The 25562-nt window shown below is 42.1% G+C and overlaps 1 protein-coding gene across 8 annotated transcripts in view; it reads right to left on the reverse strand.

The window, feature by feature from the left end:
• The window catches only part of CASK (calcium/calmodulin dependent serine protein kinase), a 315472-nt gene extending 290167 nt beyond the window's left edge, over window positions 1-25305 (reverse strand). For 3 of the 8 annotated variants that reach the window (XM_061627484.1, XM_061627483.1, XM_061627478.1), the window contains exon 1: window positions 14585-15292. In XM_061627484.1, the coding sequence (XP_061483468.1) occupies window positions 14585-14643 (59 nt within the window). In that variant the 5' untranslated portion in view covers window positions 14644-15292. Of the gene's footprint in view, window positions 1-6842; window positions 6911-14021; window positions 14195-14584; window positions 15294-25225 lie in introns of those variants that run through there. The other 5 variants (XM_061627480.1, XM_061627481.1, XM_061627482.1 and 2 more) reach the window with 5 other exon arrangements.
• Between the last annotated feature and the right edge of the window lie 257 nt (window positions 25306-25562).

Consider the following 25562-nt stretch of genomic DNA (forward strand, 5'->3'; position numbering starts at 1 on the left):
GTTATTTGCTTCTTTGTTCCAGGAATCCTAGGTGCATCCTGAAATCTGCATAACACAGTGGTTCCCAACCTGGGGGCCGTGACCCCCAGGGGGGCTGTTAAGTAATTTGGGGGGCTGCAAACAGTAAAGAAATGAAGTATTATTTTTTTTAAAGTTTTCACTCCCTGGATGCTTGTCTGCTCCTCATTGCCACTGCAGACAACACCTCCTGCTTGCTCCAAACGAGAGGGGAGGACTTTTGCTGAAGTGGCAGAACATCTTTCAGGAGCACCGAGGGCAGTCATCTGCCTATAAAACACGTGGCACATGCTGAAGGAGGCTCAGGGAAGAGCTACCAGGAAAAAGAGGGGATTACTACCTCCAACTCCCGTCACCTTGCACTGCAGCTGCTGATGACACCCTTGCTCAGAATAAGATGAGGGGGCTTTGTGTGAAGCAAAAAGAAGCAAGGCTACAAGGAAGGCTGCTTTCCCCCTTGCTTCCTGGCAGTCTGCCTGCCTACCTTTCTTGGTTCCTGCTTTGCTGCCACCTCCTTTTAAAAATTATTATTTGCGAGGCTGCCTAGATCTCGCCTTCAGTCCAGACAGAGCCACGAAGCTCAGTACTTGCTTGCCCCCCATTTCTGAGGATAAGTGTGTGTGCCAGTGTCCCTCCTTTCTTCCACCTACCCTCCACCCTCCCAATCTCTTTCTCCAAGAAGCTGTGGCAGTTGTGGGCTTCCCGACTCCCATGTGCCCAAATGCCTGCAGATGCTTGCAGGAGGGGCAGGTGTGATTGTGTGTGTGCCTGCACTGATTAGTTTTCTGATCCACTCCCATTCCCCGAGTGCACGCTAACCAAGCCATCAGTTCTGATGATCATCCAAAGGCCTAAAAGCATTAATCCCCCTCCTCAATCTATCCAACCTGCAGTGCACAATCTAGCATCCCCATCACCAACCCATTATTATTATTATTATTATTATTATTAAAAAAGCTCAGCAGGTTGGCTGAGACTGGGATCCTGGTATTGCAGCAGAAAGGTATTTATTTATTTAATTATTGCATTTCTATCCCCCCTTTCCTCCAAGCTGCTCAAGGTGGTGCACATGGTCCCCCCCCCTTTTCCTTGTTATCCACGGCTTGGGATCACAATACCTGATGGAACGCCTCTCCCGATACGAACCCAACCGTACACTACGTTCAAGATCAAAGGCCCTCCTCCGGGTGCCTACTCCAAGGGAAGCTCGGAGGGTAGCAACAAGGGAGAGGGCCTTCTCAGTGCTGGCCCCCAAATTATGGAATGATCTACCTGAGGAGGTGCGCCTGGCGTCAACACAGGTATCTTTTCGGCACCAGGTCAAGACTTTCCTCTTCTCCCAGGCATTTTAGCATGTGTTTTTAAATTGTTTTTATATTGTTTTGAATTTTAAAATTGTGTTTTAAATTGTTTTTAAAATACGTTTTTAAATTGTATATTTGTTTTAATGTTTTTGATTGCTGTAAACCGCCCAGAGAGCTTCGGCTATGGGGCGGTATACAAGTGCAATAAATAAATAAATAAATAAATAAATGCTTACACCAACCCTGTGAGATTAGTCAGGCCGGGTGACTGTGTTTAGTCCAAGGTTACCTAGTGGGCTTCATGGCTAGGTAGGGATTTGAACTTGGTTCTTAGTCCAGCACTGTAACCCACAGGAGTTGTGACACAGGACTGTACATCTTCAGATGGGGGGAGGGGAGAGAAGAGGGATACCAATTTGATTGGACCTTTGCATTAAGAAAAGAAAGCAACACCTCCCTGTCTGGAAAGGGATATTTGGAGATACGATTTTGCCATGCACCAATTTTATTTTACTTAACAGAGACTAAAATGACAATTAGCATGGGAGGGGTCATAAACTTTTTTGAGCTTACAAAGAGGGTCCCATACTCATAATGGATGGGAACCACTGGCATAGCACATAGTTAAGCCAAATCCAATTAATTTTGCTATCCACTCTGACACTCCATTTTAGGAATGTGACTAAATACAGAATTTGTGGCTTCAACATCAAATCTTTCAGAAGTTGAGCAGCCTGGGATTAAACTGGCAGATCAATGTTTAAGATTTAACACACATTAACCCCTAGAACTTCCTCTTCATACCCCATGCAACTACTAAGCTCCCTTTTCACCTTCCCAGTCCCATTTCTGAAGCCACTTTTCTACTCTGCAACCCCACTTTGCACACCTGTTTTCATTTTCACCCCATGTTCATGCCTCCTCCTTCCCCTCCTTTTGTCCAATTTCCCCTTGCAGATCACTTCCATGGTAACCTCCAGCATTGTCCTCTCTGCATTCATTGCCACTTCTAAGCACCCTTTTCACCTTCCACCCAATTATGAAGCCACCATCTCCTCCTATTCTACAGCTCCTTTCGTACCTCTATTATCACCTTTACCCCCCTTAATACCTTTTCTCAACTATCCCTTGCACACAGACCACCTCCATGTCCATGCCTCATCCTCTTACCTATTCTGCAGCCCATGTTGCACATACACACCATGATTATATACATTACTGTATCTTTAACATGAATAAAATCTTAAAATGAATATACTCTGAAGAATAAGCCTTTTCAGTTAGAGAAGGTTATGTTCCATTGATGGATGTTGTACATATATGGATATTTGCTTGTTAATAAAATATCTGTTCTAAATTACTACATGGAATGTGAAACTTCATGTTGAAGATAGGCACATGGTACCAGTAGTGAAATACATTGTGTGAAGTCATCATGGAATATTTGAGGGCTCTACATCCTTTATTTCTCTCACATAAGACAGCTGAGGAATGGAAGAGGTTTGAGTACAGCAAGAAAGACAGGATAATGGGGAAAGTGGTTGTTTAAAACAATAGCAAAAGTGTGAGTGAAGAAGGGATTGACGGATGCTGTGAGGAAAATGGTGGTTTTAAACAATGACAGAGGTTCTGGACACACTCCCCCAGTCTGTTTCCTGTCCTGGTAAGGAGCAGATGTGTTTTCCACTACAGTAGGGCCCCTCTTTACAGCATTCCGCAATACAGCGGTTGTGAATTGTAGAAAGGCCCCGCTTTACAGCGCTTGTTCCGCTTTTATGGCAGTTTTTTGCCGCTGGGTGCCATTTTGGTCAATGTACGTCAATGGGATCCGCTTTACAGTGGGGGTCCGGAACGTAGCCTGCTGTATGAGCGTGGTCCTACTGTACCCACTTCATTACATCTGATTAAGGCCTGGGTGTTTTCCCATTCTTCAATGGGTATATTCCTCCCTTCGCAATCTATTCAGACCTCTCTCATAGTTTTAAACAACCACTTTCCCACTGTAACTGTCCCATCCTTCTCACTCCCATGCCATGGCCACTGCTGTTGTGCAACCTGCCTTCTCTTTTGCTCCCCCACCTCACCCTTACTTCATGCAAATCCAGGACTGTGATGCAGCAGTACAAATTCACCAGTGAGGGCTGCGTGATGGCACTCATACTTTTATTATATATAAGATAGACTACCCCCTCATATATCAACCCTGTGTACAATAAAATATGCAAGTACAAAAAAAATACAAACTAGCTATAAAAATGACTAGCTCATCTTGGAAAAATTTAAACAACTTAAAAGGTCTGTCAGCATAAAAAGGCCTTCAAGAGATGTCTGAAAATTAACAATGAGGATATCTGCTTGGTCTCTGCTGGAGGAGTGTCCCACAGCATGGGACCAGTTACACTAAAGGCCTAGCCATCTGCCCCCATCAGCAGTCTTGTCCATTAATCTCTCAAAAACATTTCTATATGTTATTAGAAAAAGCTATACCTAGAAGACATTTGTATTTGAAAAGCTCTATATCATACCTGGGCATGTGGATATTTATTTTAAATCCTATTTTTATTTAAGATTTTATAAAACAAAACCATCCACTGATCATCCAAGGCCTAATCACAGATTAGGAACAAACTTTTGCCAGATCTGGTAAGTTTGCTACTATAGTAGCTGAGAAAGTTGTACACATATCAGCGCACATATCAATGAACAATGTTACTCTTGATCACAATCAGAACTGTTTCTGGTCATCATCACATCCTTTTTTCCATGGAGTATCCAGCAAGTGCAGGCATTTCATATTGCCATCTCAATCAATTCTTATAGGTTTCAGTTACTAAAGGTTTTGCACTTCCTTTCTTATTATAAGAAATGTTAATGAAACATATTCAGACGTCACTACATTCAAAAATATTGTTAATGAGCCCAGTTGCATTGGGCCCTGTATCTTCTACCCCTTCGCCTTTTCTTAAACTTTAAAAAACAACTTTGCTTATAGAGCAAGCTGTATTAACCTTTTATAAAGCACTTTTATCAGACTAGACAACACGATACTCTAAAGAATTATATTCTAAAGAGGCATAAACGATGAAGGGATGAAATTATCTCCAACCCAGCCCATCGGCCCAGTTTTCTATGTGTCTTGTGGGCAAAACACAGTGCTAGCAGTACCCATTCACTTTTTGAATTGCTCATCAATTATACTAATACATTTTCAAAGACTTTCAGCATATAAACTCTGCTAGATAAATCCAGCGATCCATATAATCCAACATTGTGCTTTCCACAATGGCCAGCCAGATAGTTCTAGAAAGCCTACCATCTGGGCATGAATTGTATCTATTTTAATATTTGGTGATTATATCTCTCTCACACATCCCTCATCAGAGCCTGAAGACAAGGCCAGGGCTGCTCTATGGATTATCCTGTCCCTGCCCCCCAGAGCCAATTTATAGCAACTATCATGTGGGAAGGAAGATAGATTAAGAGGAGAGAAAGAGATCTGCTGTAGTTAAACTGCCCCCTCACCACCACCCCAAAGCCCATGTTTAACAACTGCAAGCTATCCATGATAAAGCTATATTCTATCTGCACTGACCACCAGTTGCTGGGAATCACCAGTGGTGAGAATTCTGTTGTGCTCAGGTACTGTTTGTGACCTTCCCATTGGCATCTGGTTGGCTGCTGTGAGAACTGCGAGAATGGATAGGCCTTTGGCCTGATCCTGCAGGCTCATATGTTCTTGACTGTCCTGTAGGAAGAAACACCAGATGCTAGCTCCTGTAAAGCAGGGCTGCTTGTTGTGTTTTTTGAACCTGTGGTGGTTGGTATATCGGTTGTGTTTTGTAAATTTTAGCTGCTGGCTATCTTAGACAAAAAGCAGGATATAAATCAACCAAATAAATAGTGTGTGTATATAGACACTTGTATCCCAGCCTTTCTTCAAGGAAAATCCAAAGATGTCCTCATTCACAGAAGTCCTTCCTGGAGTGCAAGTGCCTTTGACACAGCAGAGACCTCTACCAACAGAAGGGGGTAGGCATTTTGCTGATTCCCCTTATTTCCTGCAGCCCCTTCTGTCATCTTCCACACTGTTCCACAGGCTCCTCCAACCCTCCTGTGTACATTTTGGAAGGTTGCAGGGGCAAAACTGTCTCCCACAACTTTCATGAGCAGGTGATGGGAGCACTTTTTCCATGAGCAGACTCACAGGATGATTGGGATCCAATTCATAGCGTGTGTCTCCCCACATCACCAAATTTTATCCTAACAAATTACCCTATGATGATTGGCCCAAAGTCTTCTAGTGAGTATCATGTCTAAGTGGGGAACTGAATCGTATCTCCATGGTCCAAGTCCAACACTCTATCCATGACAACACACTGCCTCTAAGAGGCAAGCCTTCCCCTACCGATGACGAGAAGCAACTGGTATTTCTTGACCAATAGGCATTATCCTCTCCTAGTTTTTCATTTTCCTTATTATAGTAGGACAATACTGAGGCATGTCTGCAAGTCATTCCCATTCCTAAACTACACAGACAAATCTGGTGGTACCTTAAAAACAAACAATTTTATTGTGGCATCAACTTTGTAGGCCTGATCCCACTTCATCAGATGCGTGAAATGTTATCCTTTTTGGCAAATGACACACACAGATGTGTACTGCAAAGTGAGGTCAGAAGGCCAAGCAATGTAAGAGAAAGGAGTGTAATATTAACTTTGCAGAACACAGATGTAAATGAGATCCATTCAAAAGAGTTGACTTCAATCAGAGTGGCTGTAGCCCAATCCCAAAGGGTAGAGCATAGGGCAAAGCATAACAGCCAGTGACTAAAACACGTCAAGAGTGGTACATATTTCCTAGTGAGCTAGCCACTCTCACTTCCAGCTGAGCCCAACACCTACACTCAAATCTCCATAGGTATTCCAACTCAGTAACTTCTTTCTAGAGTCTCACCGTCTCTTTCTGGATACAACAATACAACGATGTTATTCCAGGAACGACAGCCCTTTCCAGAGTAACTCAAACTTTAGTAACTTCCAAGCAGGACTAATATAACGAGTTCAACATGAGACTGCCCTTGAAAACATGCTCAAAAAATTTAATTGATTCAAAATGCCACTTCCAGAATAGCAATAGGCTCTGGCTAGACTAAGGCTGCAATCCAATACATGGCTAGTCAGAAGTAAGCTCCATTGGATTCAGTGAGTTTTTCTCCCAGGTAAGTGTATACTGAATTGCAGCCATAGTATATAACTTCATAACTGTTACACTTTCACTGCTTATTTTTTTCATTTCCAATCCCAATTCAAAGTACTAGTCCTTACCTCTAAAGGTCTAAACACCATGGAACCAGATTAATTTAAGGACTACCTTCTTGGGCATGTATCCTCCAAAAGGCTCCATGTTCTCTCACCATGTGAGGTATGGCTGGCTGGGATGAGAGAGAGAGATCTCTGCCATGACAGATTTGTTGTGAAATGCCATCCACTGGGAAGTCATCCTATCCTCACCACTACTTACTTTTCATTGCTTGGCAAGGATATGACTTTTTCAGAATGCTTTCTGTGATGGTGGCAGGAGACTGCTGCATATGATTTCCTGTTGCTGATGCATAGTTTTTCTGTTTTGAATAAATAATAACTTTGTTTCAGTGTCTTTGCAATTGTTTTATTTGCTTTTTAGCCACTTTGAGTTCCCTTGTAAAAGAAAAGTGGAATGAATATAAATATATATATTTAGAACAAATAAAATACCAGCTTGTCCCAGAAACCAAATGACTTCACATCCAAAGCCCACCACACATATCCATTGTCTATTATCTTCCAACAAGACCTAAGCCAGGGATGGGAAACCTCTGGCCCTCCAGTTGTTGTTGGACTACAATTCCCATCATTTCTGACCAGTGGTCATGCTGGCTGGAGGTGGATTCTAATAAAATCTGGAGGGCCATAGGTCCCCATCCATGCCCTAAGATATATTTATTCCAGTCCTTCAGACAGGGACAAACACCTGCAGACTTTACATCAATTATTCTTAAAACTACAGTACCTACGTGGGAAAGTGAAGAAATAGATTGCCAGAGCTAGGTGGATACCCAAGGAGCACATGCTACAGGACAGATTCAGTAAAAAAAAGTAACACCACCACTAGCTTTCAGCAACAGCTCCCAGTTACAGCATCTCCAGCACATCATCAAGGATTTATAGCCTATCATAAAACAGGATCCTTCCCTTGCACTGGCCATAGGTGGAAGAATTTGTCTTCCAACTTGCAAAAACTACTCATTAGCAACAATGGATGACCCAATGAGGATATAAGCTCAGGAATGGACTCCATAACAAACCCTGCACAAAAACTCTGTTTCTATCTACATAGGCGACATTATTTCAGACCTCATCATCATCAGCTACACCAGGGGTGGGGAACTTTTAAGCCAGAGGGCCACTGCAGCCTTCCATGGGCTGCATGCCGGTGGTAGGCAGGGCGACTCTTACCTTTGTACAGTAGGCTACATTCTAGCCATGCAAAAGTTAGAGGCTTCTACACTCACCTCTCTCCTTCCAGAGAGGCAAAAGCCATTAGCACAGTTCAGGAACAAAGCACTCAAGGGAGGTATAGAGCAGGGCCAATGACAAGTGGGCCTGGGAAGAGTTCCGAGGGCAGGACAGAAAGGCCAGGAGAGCTGCATTCGGCCCCCAAGCCTGTGGTTCCCCACTCCTGACCTACACATCTAATACATGTCATCATGTGTGATATCCTTCTATCATGCACATAGACCTAACTGGACTCAGACTTTAAAAATGACAGGAACATAGAAGGTTGCCTTATACCAAGTCAGACCAATGGTACATCTAGCTCAGCATTGTCTACAGTGATTAGCAGCAGCTGTCCAGGGTTTTAGGCAGGATTCTCTCCAAGCCCTACCAGGAGATGCCAGGGATTGAACCTGGGACCTTCTGCATGCAAGGCAAATACTCTACCACTAAGCTATGTCCTGTCCCCAATATGATAATACTCAGAAACTCACAGGAGGGTAAATAATGCAGGTACGCGAGAAAACACTGTCAAAATCACCCAACTGTAGCTTGATCTACAATAGTGTACGATAGAACCCTATCATGCAACATCAAAAAAGGAAAAACAGTTCAACCAATTTTCAAAAACTGCATCAAAATGTGCTGTAGGCAGGACTATATTGGCAGCTCTAGACCCATCAAGTTATGGTAGGACACCCATCAAAGTTATACATTACATCACACTGTACAGCAGGTGGAGTTACAGCCAAGTGCCATGGTTTACCTCTAAGCTCTCTCTCCAAAACTCCCAACTTGAAGGCAATGTTGGGATAATGCTCAACATGAGTGTCAACCAAATCCTCACACAGATCAGAAGTACACAATTGCCTGGCCTTCTAAACCACAAAGTCAGGTGTACCAACAACGTTCTTCATTCTCATGAATATACAAATCCCACTGGAAAAAACAGTTCAAACCACACATTTACAATAGTTCATCATTCTAGAAAAACTTCGGATGAAAATATACAGTATACATGGAACCTGCAACAAAAAGCTGGAGTGCACCTATTTAGTATTCCAGCTAGTCAGCCATGGCCCCATCCATTCCATTCATTTGGACACTCCATTCCATTCATTCCATTATGGTTTTCTGTTCCCCCACCCAATTCAGTCCTTAGTAGGCGAGGGTGTGTGTGTTACCCTGTTAGGCTGGGGGGATGATAAATATTTTCTGTATCTTGGAATTCCCCCAAACCTGTTGATACCTCCCTCTCATTTCTCAGTGATCTCATTTTGGTGACAGTCCTCTTGGCACTCACCAGCAAAGTTTGCTGTCAGAGGGAGTGATTGATTATATCTATTAGAGCATTTACAATATATACATAAACATACATCCCAATCTGAACAATTCCAACACAAAATTATTAGTTAATGTTGGAGATATTGAGAGCCAGTGTGGTGTAGTGATTAAGGTGCTGGACTATGACCTGGGAGACCAGGGTTCGAATCCCCACACAGCCATGAAGCTCACTGGGTGACCTTGGGCCAGTCACTGCCTCTCAGTCTCATGAAAACCCTATTCACAGGGTTGCCATAAGTCAGAATCAACTTGAAGGCAGTCCATTTCATTTTTGTTGAAGATATTAACATTTAAACACACTTCCCCACGCTAACCAAAGTATTGTCTTTGCTTGGTTAGTCAACGTGAAGCAGAACCACTAATTGCATTTTGTGTCAGCCTGAAAGCGCAGCTACATGTTGCTCTCTAAACCAGCAGCTGTGTGATCCTCTTAGGCAGAGTGTTAACAATTAGGGGCCTGGAAACAATGCATGCAGAAAACAGGCTTTCAGTTTCAGTAGGCAGATAATACAGTTGGATCCCATACTGAAATACTGTCAAATTTCATTGGTGGATCTTTACAACCTAAAGAATTATTTAGCCAACAACACAGCTAACTTTGTGTTTAACTATAAGAATGTAAAATATAACAACCGTTTCAACCCAGATTGTACATTTTTTTCTTCACTGAAGGAAAAGGGGCTTTACATACAAAACCTACATATATGCTTTCCAGCTCTTCTCCTGAATACACTCATCCTTGAGTTGAACTAGCTAAATATATGAAATAAAACTTCCTCACACGCTTTATTCAGAGTACAGCTGAATATAAAAAAAATACAAAACCAGATTGTACTGTGAACTGCAGATGAAATGCTAAATTAGAAGAGTTTAATCCTATCTATTCAGAAATGATATGAATTGATAAAAATATGCCTATCAGATGAAAGTACCATTGTTTTGTCACTCATAAAACAGGCTTTCTGAAAATCATGTTCTTTCCACAGTAAATATCAGGGTATCATCCTTATCTGACCAAGATGCTTACACTTTAAATTCCATGAAACATTTTAATGTTAGAAACCAAGCTACTCAGAAGTTAAATCGGTATTATCAAGCCATACTTTACATCTGCACAATTGTGTCTGCTGTGAAATAATTTAGTAAAATGTATATACAGTTATATAAAAACAATTATGGCAGACAATGAATTTGAATAAGAGAGGATAGCCACGGTATGTCCAGCAGACTCTAAGAATGCAACCCAATACATGTCTACTCAGAAGTAAGCTCCACTGGGTTCAATGGGACTTATTCCCAGATAAGTGTATGGTGGATTGCATAGTAAATCAGCGATGTCCAACAGTTTTTCATACTTGCCAAAATTGTGGAGAATGTGTTAACATTTTTACCACATGACTAAAAACAATTTTAACTATATTTTTTAAGGGTAGAAAAATATACAATAATGTTTTGAGTTATTTACAGATAAAATTAATGAGAAATCTGACATATCTTTTCATTAAGTGGTGCTGGAAAATCAGACATAAAATCAGACTACATCTCAACTTCACCTCCAAATTTTCAACCAATATCTGACCTATATTTTTATTTCACCATTTTTACCACAGAAAAAGTTTATTCACAAAGCCACGATTAACCACAAATTGGAAACAGTTTTGGAATTATTGTATTTAGAACTGCAAACTCTGCTTGTTAAGAATGGACACTTTTTTGAACTGGTACATGTGTAAAAGAATTTTACTAAAAGTTTTATTAAAAATAGGTGGTAGAAATAAAATACCAAATGTGGCATGTGGCAACCATGTTGGGTACCAGGGCTCTAAACAGGAACTGATTATGCAGAAAGTTTATTACAACAATCTTTCTCTTCTCAACTAAAGGAATTTAACAAGAAAACCATGACTAGTTAGTATGCCTGCATGTAAAGACCTGGAATTCTCCATTAGCCTATTTTCCCCACTGGAGTGTACTTTTCACATTACACCATTTATTTTTATGTTATTATGTTCATTATCATAATCCATGATCAGCTGATACAAACAATAAAGGCTTCTTCCTGGAAAGTAAGTTCCACTAGAATTCATAGTGCTTACAAGTAATGTTGCCAAGGATCAGTATATGCAGGACTGTAATCCTGGCAAAGCAATCCAAACCCCCGAACTGCCAGCCAAGAGGAGCACCCTGTTGGTGAGGAGCACACTAATGTCCAAATTACAGGTAGGCAAAAGCTACCACTGGTGGTAGCCAATGGACACCCTCAAAAAGGGGCACTTCAGGGAATGGCATGAGATGGCAATGGATCCAATCTAGGCCTCTTTGCTGAGCCACCCTGAGAGCTCACACAGCGAAGAGGCATTCCCCCCTCCAAACTGGCTGGAGCAAGTAGCTGGGCTTTGGATGCAGAGGTGCCTATACTGATCCATTAAGTGCTGATGGCCAGGTTGGGTTGCCTATTAAGGCATTTGCTTTAAATTAGATTCCATGTAACATATTGATGGTCTTAGAACTGATTTGATTTCCAAGGACCTTAAAATCAGCCAAAGCGTGCTATGCACTGAAATAACTTTGGGCTTTGGGCCATATCCCTAGAAGATCCCTATAAATGACAACAGAAGATGGTTCCTCTACAGCAGGGTGTTGCTGGATTCCAATTTGCATCTGACACAGTCAGCACAGCCAATGGTCTGGGATGATGGGAATTTCAGTCCAACACCATCTCATGGACCACAGTTTCACCATTCCTGCTCTACAGTATGTAACAAAATGAGCAGAGAGGAAATTGCTGTGCCACTTTTCTCCCACCCCATACCTAGGTCCATAGTCAAAATTGTGAATGAGAGGGAACCTAAAGATAATGTAGAGAGGGTCACCATAATCCAATGAAAACAGCAAAAACCCAGATATAAATACAATTAACTGATTCAGTAGTTTTAAGAAAATTCAAAAATAAATGCCATGTGCTATTTTAGCACTCATTGGCCAGAATACAAGGTGGCAAAGGAGCTTTGCTTCTTATTGAATAAATAAGAATATAATACTTTAAGTAAAGATCTATCATAGAGAGTTTTCCCACTCACTGGAAGCTAGGAGAAGAGGAGGTCTGGAATATCCCAGAAGGGATATTCACAATTGCTTACACCTGTCTTAAGAAACTTGTTAGATGTGTGCTCCAATGCACAGCCTCTGAAGAAAGTAATTACTTTAAGAGCTCACAAGCCAGCCAGGCATTACTACTGAGAATTAGCTTTGTAGCTATTTGCCACTTTAAAAGTAAGTATTTAAAGGTACATTCCTGTTGAAGTTAGGAAGTTGCCTTTTGCCAAGTCTGACCATTTGCTAGTACCATTTATAGTCTGCTTAGCAGCAACCACATATTCATGTTTCATGCAGCAATAGTGTGCTGTGCACAAAGCTTTTTTCCCCTCTAAGTACGCAATGCATTTAATATCAAGATACTCTTAATGATTACAGCAATACTGACTACCTTGGAATGTAGGCCAGAACCTCCAAATAACAGAAAGAGGCTGAGCCTGAGAGATAATGGCTTGTTTAAAGCCACACAGCCATTGTTTACCTAAGGTTGAATCTGGGACTTCTTCATTTATCACTAAATTAAGTTACTTTTCCCTCTGCTTTTAAGACTAAGTTCTCACAAGATAGCTTACAAAACAGGACATTATAATAAAGACAATTCATAAAACAGCATCAGAGAAAAACAAACAAACAAAGAAAACCAGCAACAATAAAAACCAAAACCAAAAGCCAAACTACGTTATTAGAGGACTAGGTTCCAAAGGTATGGGACCACCACTGCAAAGGCCCTGTCCCAGGTCCCTTCCCCATTCCATCCTGATATTTTTTAGTGGTAGGACGAGAGAGCAGGACCTCAGAGACCATTTTAGTGTCACAAGAGTTCTGCGTTTTCCCAGGTACCAAAAAGTGCATTGACTGCAACATCCCTACATAGAAAGGAAACCTTGTGGAAGTACGTGATTGGCTGTATATTTATTTCAAAAGAAACAAAAAGCCCTATTGCATGGTTTACTGAAGCAGAATATAATTATTAAAAATCTCAGAACTAAGGGACAAATACATGAATTTCTTACTGATGTTTCTAGGATTCTGACCAAAAGATATCTTACACACAATATTGTCTTCTCATTAGCAAATTAATAACTAGAGTTGGGAAACACTTGTAACACACGCACACCATATAGTCAAAGTATGAAAAACTAGAGTTTGGCAAAAGGTTTTACAGGATCAAATGTTCCCAAACATTTCAAGCAAGCAGACACCAACTTTGTCTTCATAAAAGAAAATCTTGAAGTTAACATGACCAAATGCATGCTAAAATATATTAGTACTGTCTTATACAAAACAGCTTTCATTTTGAATCTGATACAACTATTATAGCAAAAATAGAATGGAAAGAAAATGCACAATCCTTTACTTAGAACCAAGCCAGGTAAGTCAGTACAAGTCCAAGACATTTTTGTCAACATGTAGTTATCCCTACAAAAATCATTGTAGCAGCAAATCCAAATCTAAGCTAGTATCAACATTAATTTTATTTTTTCCCTAGTATAGAACTACACAAGTCACAAACTGAGAGGACTTGGGCTGCCATTTTCAATCAACCTAACGAACTGGTCACTCCAAACAGACAGCAGTAGCAGTTTGGCAACCATTGCAACTTCAGTTTTATACAAGCTGCGAACATCAAAGCAGTGTAAGCATTAGAAGGCCAAAATCTCCTTCTGCACTCTTCATCATTATTCCAAGTGGGGGGAGTGAGATTTATGGTGAAACTGAGCATTACCTGAGTGTCACTTACATCGTCGCTAAGGAGCTGAGTTATTATGCAGCAGAGTACAAGAAGGCACCTGGCGTACAAATGTACAGACACACCACAGAGCAGAAAGATGTGGAGGAAAAAATACCTTCCCGGTCCTTCCTTGTCTACCTTCCTGGTAGGCAAGCGGTTACACAGATCTCTGTTAAGCACTGGGGCAAGGAGAAAACCGGGTTAGCTGCAAAAGCAAACACCCGGCTAAGCAATGTTTAACCATGGTGCCCGAATGGCCAGTGGGAAAAAACCTTATCAGGTCACTTTCTCCATCATGTGAAAGCGCGTGGGCGCCACGATGGATTCACTTGTCATGTCACTCTGTTCCTCTCTTTCCCTTCCCTGTTTCAGACACAGCGGCGGTCGCAGCAGCTCAGGTGGGAACGGAGCCGAGCATCTCTCCCCACCTCTTCCTCCCTCCCGTCGGTGAGGAGGCTTTGTTGCCGATTGCTGCTGCTTTGGTCACGGGCGTCTGTCTTTCGCTCCCTCTTCCCACCCGCCCCCGGCCATTTGCCTCTACTCCCACCGCAACTTACTTGCCGATCACCTCACAGAGCTCATACACATCCTCGAACAGCACGTCGTCGTCGGCCATGGTCCAGACGGGGGAAATTAGCCACACAGACGGCCGAGGCAGGAGGGGGGCGCGGGCACGATCCCTGCCGCGCTCCCCACACAACGTACCACCGCCGCCACCACCACGTTATATCCCAGTCGCCTCACACCGAACAGATCAAATCCGCCTCCAAGGTTCCACCGGCCACGCCGGGAATCCCTCCAGCTGCTACTGTTGCCGCTCCTTGTTCCTTCCTTCTGTGGGCCTCAGCCTCCCCGCGTGTCTGTTTATCTCTCTCTCTGGGTGCTCCCGCTGCTGCTGCTGCTGCCGCCGCCAGGTCCTCCACTGCGACCCTTTCCCCACCCCCCTTATAGACCCGGAGCCTAATCCTTACAGGCAACGGCTATTCGGCTAGCTGAGTGGAGGAGGGACCCCGGAGGGAATGGATACGGAGATGAACCGGCAAAAGCAGAGCCGTCTTATCTGCTCCCCTCCCCCACTTGTGCACACTCACACACGAAGGGGCCAGGACGAGAGCGCGCCCTGGGAGGGAGGAAGGAAAGCAGAGACAGAGACAGGCGCGGCTCCGACCACGCGCCAGCAACAGCCGCGTTAAGCTGTTCAATGGAGCGCGGGCGCGCCGCCGCCGCCGCCGCCACCTTTCTTATCAGTCACGCAACCGCCCTCAACCAGCGCGCGCACCCTGCCTGAAAGCGCGCGCATGCTCAGGCTTCTTTCTCTGACCCCTCCCTTCCCTTCCCCGTTTGACAAGCCCCTGCCAGAACCGCGCGCAGAGCCATGCCCACAATTTCCTCAGGGGCGCAGAGGTCTTTCTGCGCAGGCGCAGATTTGGTAACGTCATAGGAAAGGCTAAGGGAAAACGAGGCGGGGTGTTATAGCGCTTCACTATGAGGCGGACGTGTGGGCTTTCATTGTAGTAACTTTCGACTCAGTGTTTGGAGGGTATAGTGAAGATTGTAATGCTCGAGAGAAGAAGTGAGAGCGGTTCCTGGTGTGGTATAGTACAACGCATAACGTTTGTGAACAGATACTCACCTCCTTAGCTTTGCTTTCTCTCATCCGTGACTGTAGTTCTTAGGTGAACAAGAAATCAGGTAGCTTATACGAGAAGTTAGAAGGGGCTGGGAAAAGAAAGGTAACGAAGCAGGGTGTGTCTCCTTGTCGCCAAGATACCTGACTGGCAATCTGGCAGGTTTTCTTTGATGTTCAGAGCTGGCCCTACCATTAGATAGAGTGAAGAAGCTGCATCAGGGACCTGGTTTGGATGTCATGGAAGGGCAGCAAATTATTGGCTATTTAATTTGTTTGCATTTTCATTGTTAGAGAGAAGGGCAATGAGCTCGTGGGATTTTCTGCCTCGAATATCAGAATGACAATGGCCTTGTTGATAGATGCTATTTTATTAAATAACAATTTTTTTAAAAAAAATTCTAAATATTTGTGTTTGGTGTTTCAACTAATGTAATTATATGTAAAAGGTGGGCTTGGAGCCCACTAGATAGTAGTGCGTGTGTGCTCTTCATGACAAGCCTCGTTGGTGATCACCATGGCCTTGTACTCCCAACCTTTCTAAGACCCTAAATCAAAAATGTATTTCTGATCTAAGCAGACATAATGGCTTCAATATACCAAACCAGCTATTTTCTCACCCTAACACACACACACACACACACACACACACACACACTTTTTCATACACAAAAGCTTGTTCAGTATTCTATAGCCTTTTATGACTTCTTTTCTGAGAAGCTTGCTTATTTAGTTGGTATGTAGACTGGCAAATAGTGCCCCAGGAGATTATTGTCCCTGTTGTGAAATAAGTGGTGGGTCTTTGTCCTTGCCCTTCCCTGCTCTACTTCACCACTGTTGCCAGGAATGTACTTAAAAGGAGTGGAAGAAGTGCTTCCTTTATAATCACAAGTACAAAGTTCTCCTTTACCTGCTTATTCTGCTAATTTAGTTTGGCATGCCTATAACTTAGTGGTAGAGTATGATTTGTGTGCAGAAGATCCCTGGTTCACTCACTGGAACCTACAGCTACAGCTGAGCTTGGAAAAGTTGCTGCCAGTTGGAGTAGTTGGATAATGCTTGGCTAGAAGGACCGCTGCAGCTTCATGGGTGCTAGAGCCCTGAATCTAATATCACAAGAGCACCAAAGCAAAATGAGAAACTATGTTGTATATATAACTATTCCAAAGTGAAAGGGTACACTAAGGACACTGTTTAGATGTATGCTAAAGGTGTGCCTTTATGCCAAGGAATGCAAATGGTTACAAGGTCCAAGATGTGTATTGGTAAAAGCAAACAAATGGAAACAATGATTATATACATATTGCTACTTTCTGTTTATGACACTGCTGCTGTACGAAAAAGAGCTTAAATGGAATATTTTATAGACATGTCTTCAAACTAAGAATTCCCTTGGTTGGCTTTGCATAGAAGAGGGTAACCTACACATTTCCTTGTATCCTGTTGTAGTGTCAGAACTGAAAATACTGTCTTGACTCTACTGTTTAGGCTGTAATTTTGAACCCACTTATTAGGGAGTGAGCCCTATTGAACTTGGTTACTTCTGAGAAGCTATGCATTGGATTGTAGTGTTATGCACTGATAAAGCAATCCAACTCCCTGCTCCTTGACCTGCTGATAAGGAGTGCCCTAATGTGCTTGCCTGAGAAGTGAGTGGATGGAAGCTGGGTGGGATCACCAGCAGTGATAGCTGGTGGAAATTCCCAAACAGGGCACCGTGGGGAGAGGGTGGAGCTGCAGCAGACCTGCTGCTATCATGTGACAGCAGTGGGCCCGATCAGGGCCTGTTAGTGCAGCAACCTTGGAGCTGGCATAGCAAAGAGGAATTTTTCTTATCCCCTACCTCCCCTTTCAGATGGTGTGAGCTGTGGATGTTGCTGTGGCTACACCACTCCATTGAGCCCTGCTGGCCAAGTGTTTGCATTGCCCCCTAAATTCATATAAGCAGGGCATAAGGGTAAAGATTTTTCACAACTTACCTGCAAGTAGAGGATTTCTTTTGCAAATCTCAGCAAAGTCTGAGGTAACATAAGGTGTTTGTAGTACTGTAATTGATCTAGAGATAGGTTAACTGATTTTGTAACAAGATTTTTAGGCCAGTGCTAAGAGCCTGCATTTTATTAACTTGATTAGTTTAACCAGCAGAAAATATAAGTGGGTGGATGCATGCAAGCTAAGTTCAATGCAAGAAGTTGTAAGAGATCAAATTAGGCAGTTTCCAGAAAGACATTTTGCAGCTTCCATAGGATGATTTGAGCCAAAGCAATGTTAATATCTATTAACAGAGATAATGTAGATAGACTTCATCATATAGGGGAGGAACAATAGCACAGTGGTAGAGCACATGCTTTGCATGTAGAAGGTCCCAGGTACAATCCCTAGCATGTCCAGTTAAAAGGATCAGGTAGCAGATAATGGAATAGGTATCTGACCTAGATTCTGGAGAACTCTTGCCAGCCAGAGTAGATTGGCTGTAAAGTCAGGGCCCACTACTGGGTCGCAGCCTGACCTAAGGTGGGTTATAGCAGTAGTACTACTGCTTAGGGATGGGTGGTTCCAATCTGCTGGCATTCTAGTAGTCTGTCGTTGGATCCCAATCTGCCCTTTTTTTTGTTCCTGCTTCTCTCGCATTTACCAATCTGATCTGTGCGCTTTTTTGGTGATTTGATCTGTGGTGTGGCTTTTGGTGGCCAAAATTTCGTAGTTATCAATGTAGATACTTATGTAAATGATGACAGTATTTGACGTGCTTTTTGGCAGCGGGAAAAACATTGTGTAATTTTTAGGTATCTTACATGAATGATCACAGTGTTCCGCATAGTTTTTTGGTGGTGTTAACTCAATGTAAAATGGAGGGAAAGTTCGGAAGAATAAATTCTTGCCGATTTGCAGTTGTAGCCGCAAAATCCATGCCGATTACGGCAAAGGAAGATTTGGCTCCATCATGCAGCAAGTGAGGTCCACCCGTTCAGCCCCACTTGCCTCAGAGATCCTCAATGGGCCTGCTGCCTGGTGATTAGGGATGGGGGAGAATATCTGCCAAATCAGATCTGGCACTGGATTAAACAATGGACTATCGGAATGCAAGCGGATCAGAACCATGCAGTGAACCTCATCCCTACTGATGACAGGGAAAACCAAGTACAAGGGCAAAAAATGCTGCCTGAATAAACATGGCACTATGTTATTTCTGATTATATGTGCAAATCTTTTTTTTAAAATGTGATTATATTGTGCCAAACTTTTGTATGCTGCTTTAAGAGTCTTTTGGGCCTATAAAGCTAGAATAAAAGTATTCTAAATAAACAAATAATATTGTAAAAAAAATAAGATGTGGCTCCCCAAATGTATGTTTAGTTAAAGTTCAGTCCCAGGTTTGAAAAGGTTGAAGACTGCTGGAGTAGACCCTACTGGGATAGATGGGCAAATAGTCTGAGGTGGTGGCAACAGAGGATGTCATACACTCAAGCAGCCAAGAATTTCAGGTTTGCTTTGTTCATATATAGCTTCACACTAGTATCTTGACACCTAAAGAAAATACTTGTACACAAGGACACCAATCCAAAAAGCTCTGATTTCAATGGGTAATTGCCATATCTGAGGATCTCTCTTCCACAAAATATAATTTGCTGTATCTTGAGAACTGCACCAGTTAACTCTTGTGGCAAAGAGGACGCACTTAGACCAAATCTGGGCATCTTATTCACACATGTCCCAACAGGTAGCTTAGCACTGACAGAGGCTGACAGAGGTGGATCACTTGTTCTTTGGTGAGTGACTCTTGTTGTAGATGGATAGCACTGGTTGGATTGAGGTAATTGTGGTTGAAATATGTCAGCCCAACAGCCCTGTGGGAAAGGCCGGCCGGCAAACAAAGACATTGTCGTGCAACTGCTCTTAAATTAGGTAAACTGACTCTGACACAGCAGCCTCCCCACTTTTCAGTATTTTAGAATTCTGCGTTTGTGTTCCTTCTCCCGTATCTTTCCTTCTAGGGACCATTTGTTTATTGGTTTTAATTTTCAATTGTAAGGTTTTATAAAGGAATTATTGCATTTCATGGAAGTTGTAACCCACTAGTCAAAAAGTAAGATACAAATCTTAAATGTCACCATTTATTTGCACACAATTGTTGGCATAACTTTCATATTGAAGCCCTAGATGAGCAGAGTAACTGCACACTGCTTATTTCAATTCAAATGCATAACACCAAACTCCCAAATTACATGGGAGACTCGTGATCAGATCTCCCACTCCTTTTTTTGTTTTTACTTAAAAGCATGCATGGAGGGCCTCAATGTAAAACATTGATCCTCCCCCAGTGTAATTGATCCCTTACCTTGTGCTCTTTTCCTGACATAAATTGTACCCCAAGCTGCTGCTAGGCAGGGGCGGGAGGGTACATTTCTCCCTACCACCATCCTGAGGGCAAACAACAGTGTGGGAAACCACACAGATGTGTGTATTAAAATGCTGGTGCACTGCAGCTGTTTTAAAGTGAAAATAAAAAAAATCTGAAGATCCAATCCTAGATCTCCTGCATAGCATATAGCTTGGCCCATGGAGATGCAAGGCTAAGATTAATTGTGAGTTTTTACATCATGTAGCAGCTTTTCACAGTTTAGGCATGCTTTCTATTGTGAGAGCAGTGGGCTTCCTTAAAAGCAAGTTTTTTGCCCATGTAAAGATTTTAGGTACCTTTGAATTCTTAATTATTTGTTTTGTTTAAGATAAACCAAGCTTTCTAGCCTAACAATTGCTTATTTGCAAAAATGTTCAAACTAAACGGGGGCTAGAAATGTCCATTATTAAAAACTGAACCAAGGACAGAAAACACCCATCTAAGTACTGTATACACTGACTGGCAGTAGCTCTCCAGGGTTTCAGACCTATTTGGAGATGCAAAGGAATGAACCTGGCATTGGAGGCTGGTCCATTAGGGCAAATGGGATACTATCCCACCATGCTCAGTCTGCTCTCAGTCAGGCCCCACTGGCCTACTTCCTTCCTTACAATCAGCCTAGGGAGTGGCCCTGGCTGACGGCTTCCTCCTCAGTCTCAGTGTTGTCTTTGTAGAGGTCAGCAGGGAGGAAGATGAGGACAAAACTAGAATTGGTTGGCTCTGCCTCTACCTACTGTTTGGCTCCATGATCTCTGCCCCACCAATTCCAGATTCTAAAACCAGGCCTGTTAGAGTACCCTATAAACTTAACATGTGTCATTCCTAGAGGATCTACCCTAAACATTGTTATAGAATAGGAAATATTTTAATGGAAAATAGAAAAAAAGATGCTCTTGGACAGAGGACATATTGAGGCCACATTGGGGGGGGGGAGTAGCATTCCGGGTAGCAACTACCATTCTTCAATCCTTGGTAATTGTATATGAATTATCTAAACATGTCTTCTGTAACAAAATATTTAAATTCATCTTCATACATAGCTGGGTGCTTTCACCCACTACAGACTATATTGTGCCCTCCTCCCAAAAAAAATCTCAAACTGTTAATATACTTTCTGATTTTTACTAATATGCAATCTCTTTTTCTGAATTGATTTAACTATTCAGGAAAAGCACATGATATAGTTCTCATTGGATTGTACCACATCACAATGCAAGTGGTGAAACAGTGGATTTGAATGCGCTACCACATCAGCGTCTCTACACATGGAAAGCTAGCATCCCTGGGACAAAAGCTTACAAAATGGATCCATAAAATATCACATAAAAAGCCCCCAAATAAAACTAACAACAATAACTAGAAGCATCAAAATCAACCTTATCTTGTATCCTTGGCCAATGAAAGCAAGTTCAAATTAAAAGTCATACATTAACCTCTGAAATACAGTAAGATTTGGGCACAAGCAGGATTGTAAAGGTTCCATAACTGCTAGCTCTGGAACAAGGAGGAAAAGGAAGCTGGGCTACCATTAGCTTTGGTAAGAAGGTAGGTTCTTTGGGCTCCTCCCACTGTCAACTCGCCTGGCAGTAGGGATGGAAAGATCTATCAATTCTGGTTCTCTCAGTTTCTCATTTTTCTAGTCTTCTCGTAAAACATCAGGCTGGTGCACAGATCCCCTCGCTGGATCGTCACCTTGCAGTGATGAGTGGGCTTGCGTGTTCCGATGAACCCTGTGAGCGATGCCATTGGGAGTCTTGTACTCCCAGCAGGGTCACCCATGGTGGCTGATGAGGTCTTCTCGCAAATCCCGCAACAACAAATTAGAGATGAGCTGCAGTATCCCCTAGTTTGGATGAAGTCAGTAAAGCCATTAATCAAATTAAGAATAACAAAGCTAGTGGACCTGATGGAATTCCTGCTGAAGTCTTTAAAGAAGGTGGGCATGAATTTACACAATAACTTCATAAACTCATTGAAAAAATCTGGATGAGGGAGGAGATCCTGGAAGACTTTATGGATGCCATGATTATCACTCTTTTCAAGAAGATAGAACAGACTGTGGGAACTACCGAGGCATCTCTCTTCTTGCTACCGCAGGTAAAATCCTTGCAAGGATCCTCGCAAATCACCTCCTACCTATCTCAGAAGGCATCTTCCCTGAATCCCAAAATGGTTTCTGCCCTTCCAGGGGGATAGTGGCCATGATCTTCACTGCACGACAGCTTCGAGAAAAATGCAGGGAGCAAATCCGGCCTCTGTATATGGCGTTTATTGATCTGACTAAGGCCTTTAGAAACTTATGTCCTCACTGTGGGAGGCTGTGTGGATCCAGAATTGGGCTCCACAGTCACTTATGGACCCACCATTAAAGACCTTATCTTGGAATACAATCTTACTTGGCCACGAGTGATCGCCAATGAATGAATGAAAATGAATGAATGAATGGTGCACAGATATCAAAAGCTGCTGAAAATTCTAATAAATCCAGATTGATGAAATCTAGGTAGTAATCAAGAACCAAAACCATAAATTTAATCTCAGTTTCAGAACACTACTAGAAACCAGGGCACCAGGAATTTAATTGCATCCAGATGATTCTGAAGTTGCTGGACAACCATTTTCGCAGTCACCTTTCCTAAGAAAGGGGTAGTCTGATAAAATAACTTTCTGGTGACACAGTGCAACTGATGTTTGGAGAACACATGGCAGAACATTTGGCTTTGCAGGTTAGTCCTATGCATTTTTATGGAAACAGAAGTCTCATTTTGTTCACTGGGGATTACTCGCAGATAAATGTGCATAGGATTGCAGCCTTTCACTGTTGAGTATGTTTGTCAACCCTAAAGGACACATTGATAGTGTAACCAATAGAAGACCTGCATTCTTGCAAATTTCACTAGATACAATAGACCAGGGTCTGCCTTGCAGCTGGTTGCCTGTTCTTCCCTAGGATCCTTTTCACATCAGTAATGATCACAGATTTAAACTGAAAACTCAGTAAAGCAAAATTTCAGTCACTTCTGACAAGCTTCCATCCTCTGGATTGACCAAATCTGAGTGAGTTTAGCTGCAATGCAAAAAAGCCAGCACAGTAATTACAGGACAGAATAGATGATATAAGAATTGTGCAGAGACAATCCAGACTCATGTGTTCATGACCATCTGGAAGAGTTCTGCTGAGGATGGGTAAGTGTTGCAATGGTAAAAGAAAAGACTTCACAAGTGCCATCATCAAATGTAGACCTACTAGTGGGCATTATGACACAACCAGAACAAGATAAAACCATTTTTCACTGTAGCTCTATATCTTACTAATTCAATAATCCTAACATCTCCATATACCAAGGAACCTTTTCTGACAAAGTGAGAGAAGGCACCTAGGATCTATGGTGTAAATGGCAAGAATAATCTTGCTTTTTCAGAGGTCTGGCTGGCTGTCAACAACATGATTTTCAGGCTCAGTTGACAAATCTACAGATTTCTGGAATCAGTTTGGTTCTTTAAGTGTCTGAGATAGACCAACCTAATTGATGGATCCCGTGCTAGCAACAATATGGGCTCTACAAGATTAGATCATAACAGTGGGTGGTACTCAACTAACTTTTTGCACTAGCACAATGGGATTCCCCCCTCTCCTCCCCCTACATGCGCCTCTGCTCCGGAGGGTTGGGGAAAACCCCAGAACAGGTTTAGAAAATAGAGGTCATTCCATTATACAAGGAGAAATCCTTGTGCTAATGGAACATTAGCCTTACCAGTATGTTGAATACTACCCAGTGCTTTTCTTGTTACACCCCAAATGATGAAATTGTATATTTACAGATCATGAAAAAATTTGCATGTGTCCAAATAATTGTGGTCTCTATCTTACTGTATATTTAGCTATAAATTACCCAAGACAGCTCACTGCTGTCTCATAGAGGCTACGGAATCTAGAGCCAATCCCAATGATGTAGCCATGGGGAAAATGTTGATGTCACCCAGAAAATGACTGTCACCCCCTACTCCAAAGTTAGCTTAGGTTTGCACAAAGTACCCAGCTGATATAGGATAAGAACTGGCCCACATGCCTGTGTCAGCCACCTCTGATTAATGTACATGATCCTGACAGCCTGAGGATCAAGATTTATTACCAACCCCACATTAAATGATAAGCTTAAAAGGAGATTTCCATTCCAAGACTATTTCACTTGATCTAAGTCAGTGTCTCTTCTCACAGCCATGAATGTCATCCACATCTACTCATATACACAAAAACTTGGAATGTGAATCCCTCAGTCACCAAAGATTCCTTCCAAGACTACTTTCTGATATCATTGTGCCCTCCACCTCTCAGAGAGGTATGTGTGTGTAGGTGTATGTGTATATATTTTATTTTACACACCTTAAAATTAATCTATTTCTACTTTGACCCAGGTTTGTAAGAGACTCCAGAAAACAAGATAGTTGCCCACAACTGTTTTTTACATGCGTGTGTGTGTGCATGCACACACACACTCAGAGGCAGCAAAATAATTGCAATGGACTACCACATGGATATTGTACCATGTTACAAACTTGAACCACAGGAAAAAGCACCTGCTATCAAAGCCTCTAATACTTGGCACCTTTTCACAGCTCCCACTACTTTCAATATGAAGATTATTCCCAAAGAATGCATATAGCCACATTACTTTGGAAAAAGGCACTTTTTGGCAAATTAAGGCGTATCGTATTGACCTCATCACATTCACCACTGACATAGATATGTCAACTGCATGACTTGTATAAATAATAATACTGCCAGTTGTTAATAATTATTACAGTCTAATCTAGCTGGCTATTGGTGGAAACAATATTAAACGAGATGGATGGACCCTTGGTCTGATCTGTTTATACGTTTCTCCTTATGAAAGAAACTACAGGTATAGCTAATAAATAGCTTTTCAGAGACAAAATAAAATTGCCCATCCTTTATTCCCTGGAATCCTAGATATAACAGATCACAGCAGCACTATGTTTATGTGCTTAATGAAAGGAACATTGTTATATTCACTGTCTTCTAAATGAGACAGAGCATTTTTTGCAGTACAAATAAACTCATTAAAATGGTTTAAATACTACACACAAACACTGCAAATCAAATGATGCAAATGTTTGGCCTGAGTGTATGTCAGGAAGAAAACTAACCTCTTTTGAGCCATGTAGTCTCCCGTCTTCATTGTAGTCCTGTTCCTGATGAGTCTTTCTAGCTAGTGCTCTTGGTGAACAACCAGCAAACTCTTTCCACTAGTTTCTGATTAAGTATTAAGGAAGTTTGCGTTCCTAATAAAAGCAGGTTTGGCAGGGAACCCAACTGCTTCTCTCGCAGCTTCACAGTGAGGGAGGAACCTCTGTCTGCCCACCTACACTATGGGATTGTCACTCCCAAGATCTACTTGTTCTCTAATCAAGTGTCATGATTTTAAAATTTAACTCTTAATTATCTTGTTTCTCTTGGTATAAAATTGTTTTCATTCTTACAAAT

The sequence above is a fragment of the Rhineura floridana genome, chromosome 5 (assembly GCF_030035675.1).
Source record: "Rhineura floridana isolate rRhiFlo1 chromosome 5, rRhiFlo1.hap2, whole genome shotgun sequence".
Classification (NCBI taxonomy): domain Eukaryota; kingdom Metazoa; phylum Chordata; class Lepidosauria; order Squamata; family Rhineuridae; genus Rhineura; species Rhineura floridana.